At 34.0% G+C, this 13,323-nt stretch overlaps 3 protein-coding genes across 3 annotated transcripts; all 3 read left to right on the top strand.

The window, feature by feature from the left end:
• The first annotated feature begins 2,574 nt into the window (after positions 1–2,574).
• On the top strand, positions 2,575–4,172 carry LOC133704642 (uncharacterized). Its single transcript, XM_062129531.1, has 3 exons — positions 2,575–2,736; positions 2,823–3,031; positions 3,656–4,172. The coding sequence occupies exons 1-3, from the start codon at positions 2,644–2,646 to the stop codon at positions 3,951–3,953; spliced, it is 600 nt and encodes a 199-aa protein (XP_061985515.1). The 5' UTR covers positions 2,575–2,643; the 3' UTR covers positions 3,954–4,172.
• Positions 4,173–4,317: 145 nt separating this feature from the next.
• Positions 4,318–7,454, top strand: LOC133704643 (reticulon-like protein B14). Its single transcript, XM_062129532.1, has 6 exons — positions 4,318–4,570; positions 6,090–6,217; positions 6,305–6,485; positions 6,750–6,882; positions 6,983–7,052; positions 7,130–7,454. The coding sequence occupies exons 2-6, from the start codon at positions 6,178–6,180 to the stop codon at positions 7,282–7,284; spliced, it is 579 nt and encodes a 192-aa protein (XP_061985516.1). The 5' UTR covers positions 4,318–4,570; positions 6,090–6,177; the 3' UTR covers positions 7,285–7,454.
• Positions 7,455–9,267: 1,813 nt separating this feature from the next.
• LOC133704242 (receptor protein kinase-like protein ZAR1) lies at positions 9,268–12,268 on the top strand. The gene is made up of 2 exons (XM_062129019.1): positions 9,268–11,089; positions 11,236–12,268. Exons 1-2 carry the CDS (start codon positions 9,589–9,591, stop codon positions 11,907–11,909), a joined length of 2,175 nt encoding a protein of 724 aa, XP_061985003.1. The 5' UTR covers positions 9,268–9,588; the 3' UTR covers positions 11,910–12,268.
• The last annotated feature ends 1,055 nt before the right edge of the window (positions 12,269–13,323 follow it).

Raw genomic sequence — 13,323 nt, 5'->3', positions numbered from 1 at the left:
CTCCCTTTCTTCTTCTTCAGTTTTGTTGGAATACTGTTTTTTTTTTTATTATTGTTATTATTCTTATTTTCTGTGTGTATTCCAGGATGGGTCTAGGGTAGAGAAACCAGTTTCATTCATTCGAAGCAGTTTATGGTAGTTATTATTACTCATCACTCATGGGATGTAATGTGTTAAGCAAAGTCTTTCTAGTGTCCTCGTGTAAGAACAAGGTTCGTTTGGTAATATAAAACCCATATTTTTAATTTATTTAAAAAATGATTTCAGTGGAATGAAGATCCTCATTATAGGCTATTACAGGAGATGTTTGTTTTCTAAAATTTATTTTTCAAGAAATTACTTTTTAAATTTTTCTGTGTTTGTTTGTCATTAGAAAAGTTAGTCAACAGAAAATACTTTTCAGTCAATGAAAATTTAGCTTAGTTTTCAGGAAAGTGTTTTCCTGTAAAATTTGAGTGGAAAACACTTTCTGGAAGTTGTGAAAAATTTAGAAATGTTATTATTTGTTGATTATATCAAATTTAGTCCTCAAACTTTTGATTGCTATATATATTTTGTTTTGAATATTTTTTTTTAATTTCATCCCTTAGAATTTAATTTTTATATTAATTTTGATCCTTATTTTTATAATTGTTATTTGCTTTTCCTTTATCATTTTTTAATTGAAATTTTTTATCTATCAAATTTGATCATTATTCTTTTGATTGTTACTTATTTTATTTGAAATAATTTATGAAATGTTAATTATTATTATTTTAATTTTTTCATCTGTCAATTTTTTTTATTTTTTAGATTTGATCTCTATTATTTTGATTATTATTTATTTTATTTGAGATAATTTATGAAATTATATTTTTTTCAATTTCATTCTCATTCAATTTTTTAATTTGTAAGATTTATTCCTTATTATTTTAATGAACTTGAAAAAAAATAAATCATTAATAAGTTATTTTCTAGTTCATTTCTCATGACATAACCAAACATTGGAAAGTGATTTTCAACTTATTTTCCATTACACTACCAAACATCAGAAAAAAATTCACTTTTCTGGAATTCACTTTAAAAAAAAAAACTACTTTCCAGCAAACAAACGGAGCATAATTTTTTTGTGCCTTTAAGAGATTCAGGATATTTAATTTTTCTTGATCATATTGATTTTGGGATTTCTTAATAAACTTATAACATGTTTGCTATGATGCAATGTAATGAATTTGTATAATCAAATCTTTAATTCATTTGTGTAGAGGTTTTAGTAATTTAATAGATGTCTTGAAAGTGTTTCATTTTAATTCCTTTAATTTTTTAAAAATTATTTTAGTTCACAAATTGGTGTATGTTTGTGTGTGTGTGTGTGTGTGTATATATATATTCTTGTGTTTTAAAAAAATTACAGTTTATTTTTAGTGGTCTAAATGAAAAATGAACTGAAATGAGAAAAAGAAAAAAGAAAGTGAAACTTGAAAAATGAGTTTTTCACTATAGTACATTCATAGTGAAATGAATCTTAGGGCTATGGTAAAATTATCTTTTTACTTTTTATTCTCTAATTTTTAAAGTTTTATTAGCAAATAATTAATTTGTTATTCTTAATTGGTTTGGGCATATCATTGTTTTTTTTTTGTTTTTTTTTAAATAACAGTGCAATTACTATATTATATTGTTCTTGAAGAATAAACAATCAAAATTTAAACTGCTTGGATCTAAAAATATATATTAAATGAATATGGTTTATATTTTATAGAATATCTAAAGTTATACCGGATAGATTCAGAGGTGAAAACATGAAGAATTCTTCTGTTAAAAAGAAAGTGACGTGCTATATCCGGTAAGTTAACCGGGAAATAGGCGTCCCGACAAGCCAACAGCGCTCCAGCTGTTGACGAGACACGCTCGTAAACGGAAGCCAGTAAAAGGTCCCATTCCAATCATACATTCTTACATACCCTCACGCCGGAATACCCAGAATTTCAATCAAAACCCTCAATTACCCTATCTTTAAGCTATTGAAACGTCGTAAAAAAAAAGGCAACACATTTATGCCACGATATATTTACTACCATTAAAAGCAAAGAAACAAAACGTAAACTACACTTTTGCCCTTTATAAATTTAAGTGCATTCCACTTCTATCCAATAGCTTATTATTTACCATTATTAAGAGTTTCCATTTCACCAGGTACCATTGAGCAGAAAGCAGCCTTTTTTTCCATTTTTTATTTCATTTTCGTCCCATTTTCCCTCCCAATTCCATAATTTTTTTCTGTAGGAGGCCAACACCTGTAGAGAGCCTCAAAAAGAAACAAACAAATTAGTCCCAATTGATCTTAGACATATGTCACGATATCTCACGAAAACACTTAAAAATTTCATAAAAAAATCAAATATTAAATTAAAAAGTAGGCTGTTTGTTTGTTAATGGTAATTGTAGGAATGATTTGCAAATCAAAAGGGTAACATCAGGAAACATTTAAACTAAAGAAACAGAAATGAAAAATGGAGGAATATTTAGGGGCAAAAATGAAATTGTACAAAAAAATCAAGCGAGATATGATTTTACTAGGTAGAGAAAAAACAGTGTCCATAACACTATAACAGAGAGACACACACACACACGGAGAGATTAGCAGGAAAAGGGACAACAATAATGGCGGTCTCAATCTCCATTTCTGTCATCGTCACCTCTCTTCACCTCGTCGCCTTCGTCCTCGCCATCGGCGCTGAAAGCCGCCGCAGCACCGTAACTATCTCTCTCTTTCTCTCGATTTTTGAGTTTTCTTTTTTATCTGTTCTGTTAAATTTATCTTGCGTGTTTTGTGTGAGAAGGCTAAGGTGGTGCCTGATCAGTACGATGAGAGCACTTACTGCGTGTATGATACAGACGCGTCTACGGTGTACGGATTAGCTGCGTTTGGGCTGCTACTTATTAGCCAAATGATTGTTAATGGCGTTACTAGGTGTCTCTGCTTTGGAAAAGGCCTTGTTACTGGAAGCTGCTCCACTACTTGTGCCATCATCTTCTTCATCTTTTCCTGGTAAAATAAATTTATCATTTTCTCCCTCCCCATCCCTTCAAATTCCCTGTCATTATTTTCTCTGTTTATCATCATTTTTTTCAGTATTATTAATTTGAACGGTCTAGACCGGTCCTTTATATATATATATATATATATATATATATATATATAGTTGATTAATTGGGTCTATTGTTCCACCGACAAATGAAGCCAAAATCTTCGAATATTTGATTTCTGTGGTTTGAACTTGTGGGTCTCCAAGCGGCAACATGTGAACTAAGCAACAAAAATAGGAAATATATTAATCTTCAAGATTTATGGAATTAAGATTAGTATTTAGGAATCTTCATGATAATTGATGTGGGTAAATTTGTTATTTCTTGTGAAACAGCACTCTTTATTTCTCTACCTGAATGTTAAAGAGCTTGATGCTTGTTGGTAGGACATTTCAGAGTTTAGGTAAAACCAACCTGAACAGCATTTTTTCCAATTTATTTTCATGCCTGCTATCTTTAGCACACCTGAATGGTACATGGATGACACTGATCTCCCCCGAAACGACATACCTATTTAGCTGAATTTGCCTATCATTTCGCTTTATCATCGGTGAGAAATCAAGAATTTTAACAAAGAACTCTTCAGGTTAAGCTTTTTGGGAGCCGAGGCATGCTTATTAGCTGGATCAGCAAGGAATGCATATCATACCAAATACCGAGGATTCTTTCGTCAGGGTGACTTATCATGTGCCACGCTCCGCAGAGGTGTCTTTGCTGCCGGTGCAGCTCTTACATTGCTATCACTGATGGGGTCAATCCTTTACTATTGGGCTCACTCGAGAGCTGATACTGGTGGATGGGAGAAGCACCAGAATGAAGGCGTTGGGATGACCAGTGCAAGTTACCCCCAGCAGCAACAAACTGGTGAATTTGAGAAGGCTTGATTATGTTTTGATTAGGTCAATGACTAAGGCTTTTGGGGCTTATCATTGGGGAAAGCTGGATAGAGGAAACTGACATGGTGTTAGAGAGCTACAAGCACGCATGTATGATCTTATATCATGTCTGATGTGAAATAGCAAGTGTTTTCTCTGTGTATATTTGTTGTGCACTTCTTGGCACTGCCTCCAAGAATTATAGTTATGCTGGCCGCTTGCACTCCATGCGATGTCTTAGCATTATAGTTGTATTAATATCACATCTGCCTATCTCCTGCCATGGCGACAAAAAAAAAAAACTAGTAGCTCTTGCAAGCTATGCTTGCCAAAAGTTTTCATTGGTGTGGTTCCTTCAAGGAGGGCGAGAGATGGCAGAAGGCCGCTCCAAGTTGTGCATCTCTGGTTTCCAATGGGCCTTCTAATGAATCTAGAAAGTATTGTGAATCCAAAGATTATAGAGTAGAGCAGAACAACTGTAAATCCGACTGGCTCCGAGGTTCCAAACTTCAAATCCTGGATGAGTGGTTCAATGTACTTGTTAGGAAACCCAACAAGGTACTTGGATTTTGTCATTTCTTGCCAGTGAGGAAGCCAGCAAAACTCATCCACTGTAGGAGATTAAAGTAAGCCAACTCTTCGATAATAATTTTTTTGATGATATTTTTTTTTATGTAGTAGCAGTTGAATTTAAAATAATTTTTTATTTAGAAATTTATTAAAATACTATATTTTTTTGATTTTAAAAAATTACTTTATCAAAATGATTTAAAAATATATAAAAAAGTAAAAAAAATTAAATTTTGCTTAATCCTATTTGAGACTCAATACCAAACAGGTTAGGTACCGATAATGCTTAACCAATTTAATGTGAAATAAATGGTTTCTAAGCTTTCATTTTCAAGTTGAAAAGGAGAATACCGCTTTTACTTTCAATAGGAGTCAACTGAATCAACGAAAAATCACGTCACATGGAAACCAACTTTGACAGAGATCCTCAATGGCAGAAACCCAGTTGCAGGGATAAAATTAAAAACCAGTCTCAACATGGGTTTTCAATCGGTGTTTGTCCAAAAAGTAAAGTTGAGAATTGGCTTCATTTTAAAAGATGGTTTTCAAGTAGCAGAGATGAGTTCAACTAGAGAATGGATTATACTTGTCACCGGTAAACAAAAGAATAATATGTTTTGCAGAGAGGGAAAGTATAGAGGAAAAGGAGATGAGCTGCAGATAATGGTTTTTTATATCCTTTTGAAAATTACTTTTTTTCCCTCAATCTTATTATAAGTTATATTTTATAAAAACATTCAATAATGATGAATATGAGTTATGTATATTATATATTTTATAGGCTATTTTTTTTTATTTAATGTCAAATATTTATATAAAGTGTCAGATTCATGTATATCTTTATGATTAATTATTAATTATAGATAGTTGCATGGCTAACAATAGATGATGTAAGATATTAATTATAATAATTAATGGTCGTGTTTTCGAGAACCATTAAAATAAAAACAGACAACATTAACAATTAAATTTTTCAAAACTCAATCAAGAACCACAATTAAGTGAGATACGTGACAATCTTTAAAAGATAACACAAAATTTCATAGCCCAAATAATTGAACTTGAATTACTTCATGTCATCCATTTATGTTTAGTATCTTCATCCTAGCATACTCCAAAAGGTTGAATTAGATCGAAATTATGTATTTATATTGGAGTACAAAGCGAATGGCTTAATTGAACGTGAATTGCATTCATGTTTAAATTCTCACTTGATGCAGTAATAATAAATTACCTTAAATAATTAGCATAATCCGTGGAGAAATTTAATTTGATGGATCCCATCTTTACAGTTCAATCTCCATAATTGCTTCCTTCATGATCAAAAGCGATATTAAACTTCAAAATCTCCATCGACATTAATTCTTAATCTACTTGTCCCGATCAGTACTGCCGAGGACGAAGATCTTCTGCGTGCATGGATCGATCAACTGATTAAATTAATTATTGAACTTTTCATGTGCGAAGAGCAATTACTTTCCTGGCCATGCTAAAGCCATGGTAATTTATTCAATCCCATCAACTGTTTCTATTCTAAGCTTAAATTTGATAGAATTAACGACGGCTTTTTTACAGAATGATAATTGAAACACCTGACTGGCTGCATTGCTGGGATTTTTTCGTTTTGGTGAATTAGATTAAGGTAGTAGCACCCAACACAATCATGAGAAGTGACATGCATGCCGTCCTTGGACGGGGAAAGGGTAATACATGCACATATCTTCCCCTTAGTTTGTTCATGTGGTCTGAGATTCATTTCTCTAATGCTGTGTATTTGGTTCCCTTTGTAGTTGCTGACATATTGTCGTGGAAGAACAAGACATTATCAGGAGGGATCCTAGGCGGTGTTACTGTTCTATGGGTTCTCTTTGAACTTACAGGGTACTCTTTAGCAACCTTCTTCTGTCACATTCTCATGCTTTTGATGATCACCCTCTTCACCTGGTCCAAGAGTGCAGGACTCACCAAAAGGTAACAAGTTATTATTATCATAACGACTGTAGTAAAAATTCAGTTTCCACCATTTTGAGATGCATAAAATCGACAGTGATCAGAAGCAATCTTTGATTGGTCGGATTTAAGTCCGTATATACCTTCTCAATTATGAGGGAAATTGACTAGAACTATAACATGGGGGAGACTTAACTACAAAATAGAGGGAGCATTATACACTTTTATTCCTAGCAATGTTGTTCTTCTGAAATTCTATATGTACTGATTTCTTCATCAATACAGGAATCCTCCTACTTCTAACGATATAAGGTTGCCAGAAGCAGCATTCAGATTCTTCTTTGATCAAATTAACGAGACTATACTTGCATTTTACAAAACATCAATGGGCCAGAAAGGTTTAAAAACCTTTTTTGTGGTATACAAGTTTCCATCTCCTGACCATCTTCATTCTCTACATTATCTATTTGGATTATAGATTTAATTCCAAATTAAATAATTATGCACTTGATTTTCAGACATTAGCTGGGCTTTACATCTTGTCATTTATTGGATCCCTATTCAGCACCATGACCTTTGCATACCTTGGTACGACCATGGAGTTTTCTTTATCGATTTTTTAATTTGAACCTGATTGGATTTGTGTTTTCATTTATTCCTTGTAGTCTTTGCCTGCTGTGCGACAATACCAGCTTTCTATGAGCAAAATAAGATGCAGGTGCATGAAATTTTTGGGCAAAGCTACAGAGAAATAAACAACTCATTGAAAGATTTCAGGTCCAAACTCTTTGACAAGATTCCAAGAGGAAAAGATGACTAGCTAAGCTTGCCAGAATTTGCTAGCTCTCTAAATGATCAACGGAATGCAAAAAATCTCTCAAAACTTCTTAGCATGCATGGCTTTAACTTGATTTGACCTCCTGTAGTTGACATATGATGAAAAGATTCATAATATAATAAAAGTAATCATAGTAATACAGCTAATGCTAATGATAATGATAATTATGATAATGACAATAATTATAATAATAAAAAAATTAAAGTATTATCAAGGTCTAATATTGCAATGCACATCACTGGCTAGCATGAATATTTGATAATGTAATGGTAATTGTTTTTTAAATAATTTTTTGTATCGAAATATATGTTAATGATTTTTTTTATTTTTAAAAAAATATTTTTGACATTAATACATCAAAATGATTCAAAAACATACAAATTATATTAAATTTTAATAAAAAAATTAATTTTTTTAAAAACACGGTTATCCAGTCCTGCGTCTCTGCCCAGTATCAAATATTGCAAATATTTGATATGCATTTCAAATTGAGTCTTACAGTCTTACACCATCTCAACGTCTCAGACATGATATGCATTTCAGCCGAGCGTGTCCTTCCATGCCTCTGATTAAGTTTCTTTGTCTCTGTCTCTCCATAAAGCTCATCAATTAATCTCCTGAAACCAGACAAATTGATATGCAGTTTTTAATTTCTAATAAAAAGAATAAAATAATAGGAACATTAACACTGTAAAACTCTATCTACAGTTGTTATAAGTAATGTAGATCCCAAAAATCAAATACAGGGACCCTGTTTTTCTTAATTTTCCTACGCCCGTAGAGAATAACTGCTCTTCAATACTAAGACACGGAGCATGCCGAAGACCAGGGGTGCAACGAGATGGGACTCTTGAAATTTAATAATTAATTCTTTCATATACGCTTCGCTATTTTCATATATACAGTGACTCTTTAAAAATAAAACTTATTTTTATAGTTTATAATCTACAACTTTCATTTTTTTTTAGTTGGTGCACATGATCAAAGCAAATCGAAATAATCTAAGAAACAAGAGTTTTTAATTTCGAGGGGTGATACCGAGGGCTCTGATGCTGGAAATTAAGGTTATTGTTTCATCTTTTCTTACAAGTAGTGTCAGGTATATGATAAATTACTATCAAGACGCAATGGTTAATTGTCTGCAGAAGCTTGGGAAACCCTATCTTTTTATAACGTCCACATGCAATTTGAAATAGCTTGAAATCACGAGAGAGCCCCGCAAAAAGAGAAATTACTAGCATGAAGACAAGACTGATATTATATCTTAGATTTTCAAGACGAAGGTTGGTGAAAACCCAAATGTTAATATATTACAATTGTTTTCCTGATTGTCTAGTTTCCCAACTGTTTGTGAAAGTTAATGTTCTCGAATCAATATTCTCTAATTTTAATTAGATGTTCGTAATTTTATATTTCAAAAACGATCGAGGCCCCTCTCATTACCATCTCCTGGTCTAGCTTGATTCAGGATTTAAATGTTGGACCATTGAAGATATGAATTCAGATTTTATCCACTATAGACAACTATGAATAATGCTGTCAAACACTACAGACAACTATGAATTATATATGCTGTCAAACACTACAGACAACAGGTTTGTTATTGTGTCCGTAAGAATAAGATTGAAACAAAATGTTTTCAAGAAATTAAAGAATGTCTAAAATCATAATTAAAATCTCTGAAAAATTATAAATTTGCCAATCATCTTAAAAATGTAATATCTGAAAATATATTAGGTTCAAGGAAAAAATATCCATCAGGCTTTGCAATATCTCCTGATATGATGTAATTTATCATTATTTTCTTGGTACTTAATATCCTATAATCAGTGCCACTCATCATTACAAAAATTAAGATGAGAAAAATATGGAGGGAGCTGCCCATAAAGCAAAAAAGAGCATGCTCGTGTTATTAATTATATGGAGTCGCTTTCCAAGATTGAAGAAACATCACTGGACTGCCCCATAGATTAGATAATTAGGTTAATTTTCTATGTAATACTCTCAACCACTTTTACTTTTTCCCCATTTGTTTTTCATTTCTCACTAAAATTATCTATCTTCCCAAGGTGCAGTCCCTGGTACTAAAGAAAACCTTTACCATTCTTCCACGCTCTCTTGAGTTTTGGCTTTCACATTCACACTCCATTCTCTCCTCCACACACATGACACAACGAGAGAGAGAGACTTCATTGCTCCTGTCAAGCTTTCTTCATTCTCATTTGGCTTTTTGCGTACTGAAAGGTAAGCTCTTTAAAGCCCCACTTTTGCATTTTGCACCCTCCAATGGTCACTTTGTTTGTAGACATGTTCTCTTTGAGTTTCCTGGTTCTTGTTCTCTTTAACTCTTACAGTCTAGTGACTTCTTTGAATAGTGAAGGGTATGCACTATTGTCGTTTAAGCAGTCTATTAACGAAGACCCAGAAGGGTCTTTGAGTAACTGGAACTCCTCTGATGACAACCCTTGTTCATGGAATGGGGTTACATGCAAGGACCTTAAAGTCATGTCTCTCAGTATTCCAAAGAAGAAACTCTATGGGTTTCTTCCTTCTGCTCTTGGGTCACTCTCTGACCTTAGACATATAAATTTGAGGAATAATAGGTTCTTCGGCCCTTTGCCTGCTGAGCTCTTTCAAGCTCAAGGACTACAAAGTTTGGTCCTTTATGGGAATTCCTTTTCTGGGTCTTTGCCAAATCAGATTGGCAAGCTCAAGTACCTCCAAACCTTGGATTTATCCCAGAATTTCTTCAATGGGTCAATACCCAAGTCAATTGTTCAATGCAGGAGACATAGGGTCCTTGATCTCAGCCAAAACAATTTCACTGGTTCTTTGCCAGTTGGGTTTGGTACTGGTTTGGTTTCCCTTGAAAAACTTGATCTTTCGTTCAATAAATTCAATGGTTCAATTCCTAGTGATATGGGAAATCTGTCTAGCTTACAAGGGACTGCTGACTTGTCACACAATCTCTTTACTGGTTCAATCCCAGCTAGCCTTGGAAACCTTCCTGAGAAGGTTTATATTGATCTAACTTATAACAATTTGAGCGGTCCAATACCTCAAAATGGTGCTCTAATGAACAGAGGTCCTACAGCATTTATTGGAAATCCTGGTCTCTGTGGCCCTCCATTGAAAAATCCATGTCCTTCAGATACCGCCGGTGCGAGTGCACCTTCAGCAATCCCTTTTTTGCCTAATAACTCCCCCCCTCAAGATTCAGATAACAGTGGCAGAAAGAGTGAGAAAGGAAGAGGACTGAGTAAGAGTGCAGTTGTTGCGATAATTGTGAGTGATGTCATTGGGATTTGCCTCGTTGGATTGTTGTTTTCGTATTGTTATTCTAGAGCTTGTCCACGCCGTAAGGATAAGGATGAAAATGATAATGGTTTTGAGAAGGGAGGGAAGAGAAGGAAAGGGTGCTTGCGCTTTAGGAAGGATGAGTCCGAGACTCTATCTGAGAACGTGGAGCAGTGTGACCTTGTGCCACTGGATGCGCAGGTGGCTTTTGATTTGGATGAGCTGCTTAAAGCGTCTGCTTTTGTTTTAGGGAAGGGTGGAATTGGGATTGCTTACAAAGTTGTGCTTGAAGATGGGTATACTTTAGCTGTGAGAAGATTGGGCGAGGGAGGCTCCCAACGATTTAAGGAATTCCAAACGGAAGTGGAAGCAATTGGCAAGCTAAGGCATCCTAATGTTGTGACTCTCAGAGCATATTACTGGTCTGTTGATGAGAAGTTGCTTATCTATGATTACATACCGAATGGAAGTCTTGACACAGCACTTCATGGTAAGTTTCAAAAACCATCTTGCCACCATAGTAAATTTTCTGTTGCCTCATTTCCCTTGTTTTTTATTTTGTTTCCTCAAGTAGTATTTTTTTGTTTGTTTTATATTTTCGTTATTTGAAAGGTTTGGTTCTCTAAATGTCAATAGGGAAGCCTGGAATGGTGTCATTCACCCCATTATCATGGTCTGTTCGGTTGAAAATCATAAAGGGAATTGCGAGAGGCTTGGTTTATCTTCATGAATTCAGCACTAAAAAATATGTTCATGGAGATCTGAAGCCAAGTAATGTGCTTCTTGGACAGAACATGGAACCACACATTTCTGATTTTGGACTTGGTCGACTTGCTACTATTGCTGGAGGGTCCCCAACACGGGAATCTAATCGATCTACCTTGGAAAAACCACTAGAGAGGCAACAGAAGGGTGAGCCAAGCTCAGAAGTTGCCACAGTTTCATCTACAAACTTGGTATCTTATTACCAGGCTCCTGAAGCACTAAAAGTTCTAAAACCATCACAAAAATGGGATGTTTACTCTTGTGGAGTTATCTTACTAGAAATGATCACAGGAAGGTCGCCAGTGGTCTGTGTCGGTACCTCAGAGATGGATCTCGTTCACTGGATCCAGCTTTGCATTGAAGAGCAGAAACCACTTGTAGATGTCTTAGATCCGTACTTAGCTCCTGATGTGGATAAGGAAGAAGAAGAGATTGTTGCCGTTTTGAAGATTGCAATGGCTTGTGTTCATAGCAACCCTGAAAGGAGGCCTACGATGAGGCATGTCTCTGATGTTTTTAACAGATTGGTTATATCCTCTGCTTAAGAAATCTAACGGCATTGTCATCCAATACTCTAGTGGTTCTCGAAAATCTTCAGTTACATTGAGAAGGGGTTTCAAAGGATTTCAAAGAAGATTGTTTTTGGCCTCTTTCCGTGGAAACACGTACCTCTATCAAATTCATTGTAGCGGTGTGAAGAGTAATGATGACATCTGTGTAATTTCATGTCTTTGTTCATGTTAGGATTCTGTCCTTTGGTATTATTACGTGGAGACTAGGTGAAATTAGGTATGCTATAAGACACAAGAGCATGCTTGCTACTGGGTTTGGTAATTGTTGGCATTACGATTGTGGAAGCTGATGTTTATTTAAAATATTTTTATTTAAAAATATATTAAGATAATATATATTTTTTATACATAAACACAATTGAGTTCCAATTATATATATATATATATATATATATATATATATATATATATATATATATCCTGAAAATACCTTGCAAAGTAAACGTTAGGAGTGTAACTATTTTCAACCTTTCTGGCGGCCATATTTTCCCCCGACAGTCGTTAGCGTTACGCGCTCATCCGATTTGCCCCTTTCACTCAAATCTCCATGCCTAATCCCTTGATGATATTAAAGATTTCAGGTTAGTGTTTCCCAATTGTCCTGTGTTAAGAAATAGAGGGAGAAGGGTTCACTAGTTACCAACCATGTGGCACGAATATTGGAAGTGGAGCCACTTTTAGTCGAAGTATCCAGTTACTTGAGAAAAGTTCTTAGCTGTACTATGGATTTAATTGGCATAGATTTGTTCTTCTTTTTTTCTTTTTTCTTTTTTCTTTTTTCTTTTTTACCTCAACATAGATTCGTGTTGGAATGTCTTCGCTCAGTTCACTCCAGCTAAGCTTGTCTATGAGGTTTCTTGCCTAATTCAGGTTTTACCGATCACGGGGCTTCAATTTCTTGGCCTTGGTGGGTAAGCAAGAGAGCAGAGTTTCTCTTTTCTGAATAAATTTTACCTGTAGTTCTGTACCAGAATATTTATCTTATTTACTCAAGATTTTATAGGATCTCCATCCATGATAAAGTGCTTCTCCAAAAACAAAAAAAAAAGAAGGTGTTTCTGCCCTCTTTACGTTGTTCATGGATCTCGCGGATCAAATATTTTTATTTTTTATTAAAATAATTATATATATAGATATTTTTAATGTATTTTTAGCTAAAAAAATTGTTTTTCAATGCATATCACAAAATTTATACATGTATTTAATCAAATGAATCAAGAACTATATGTATTAATAAATAAAAAGCATTAATGCTAACTAAAAATAAAATCAAAAAAATCAAAAGACAGGTATAGTTCAAAATATTTAATGTCGCAAGACGGGATATTTACCCGATTGTGTTTGTTAAATCTTATTAATCAAAATTATTGTTTTATCCAATCAAACA

Source organism: Populus nigra, chromosome 10, assembly GCF_951802175.1.
Source record: "Populus nigra chromosome 10, ddPopNigr1.1, whole genome shotgun sequence".
Lineage (NCBI taxonomy): Eukaryota > Viridiplantae > Streptophyta > Magnoliopsida > Malpighiales > Salicaceae > Populus > Populus nigra.
This window is presented reverse-complemented; position numbering and strand designations above follow the sequence as displayed.

Excerpts from the sequence above, each read along its gene's own strand:
- LOC133704642 (XM_062129531.1), top strand. The coding sequence starts at position 2,644 with ATGGCGGTCTCAATCTCCATTTCTGTCATCGTCACCTCTCTTCACCTC. Across the intron at positions 2,737-2,822 it reads CTGAAAGCCGCCGCAGCACC|GCTAAGGTGGTGCCTGATCA; the intron begins GTAACTATCTCT and ends TTGTGTGAGAAG. Across the intron at positions 3,032-3,655 it reads ATCTTCTTCATCTTTTCCTG|GTTAAGCTTTTTGGGAGCCG; the intron begins GTAAAATAAATT and ends AGAACTCTTCAG.
- LOC133704643 (XM_062129532.1), top strand. The coding sequence starts at position 6,178 with ATGAGAAGTGACATGCATGCCGTCCTTGGACGGGGAAAGG. Across the intron at positions 6,486-6,749 it reads AGTGCAGGACTCACCAAAAG|GAATCCTCCTACTTCTAACG; the intron begins GTAACAAGTTAT and ends TCATCAATACAG. Across the intron at positions 6,883-6,982 it reads GTTTAAAAACCTTTTTTGTG|ACATTAGCTGGGCTTTACAT; the intron begins GTATACAAGTTT and ends CTTGATTTTCAG.
- LOC133704242 (XM_062129019.1), top strand. The coding sequence starts at position 9,589 with ATGGTCACTTTGTTTGTAGACATGTTCTCTTTGAGTTTCCTGGTTCTT. Across the intron at positions 11,090-11,235 it reads TCTTGACACAGCACTTCATG|GGAAGCCTGGAATGGTGTCA; the intron begins GTAAGTTTCAAA and ends AAATGTCAATAG.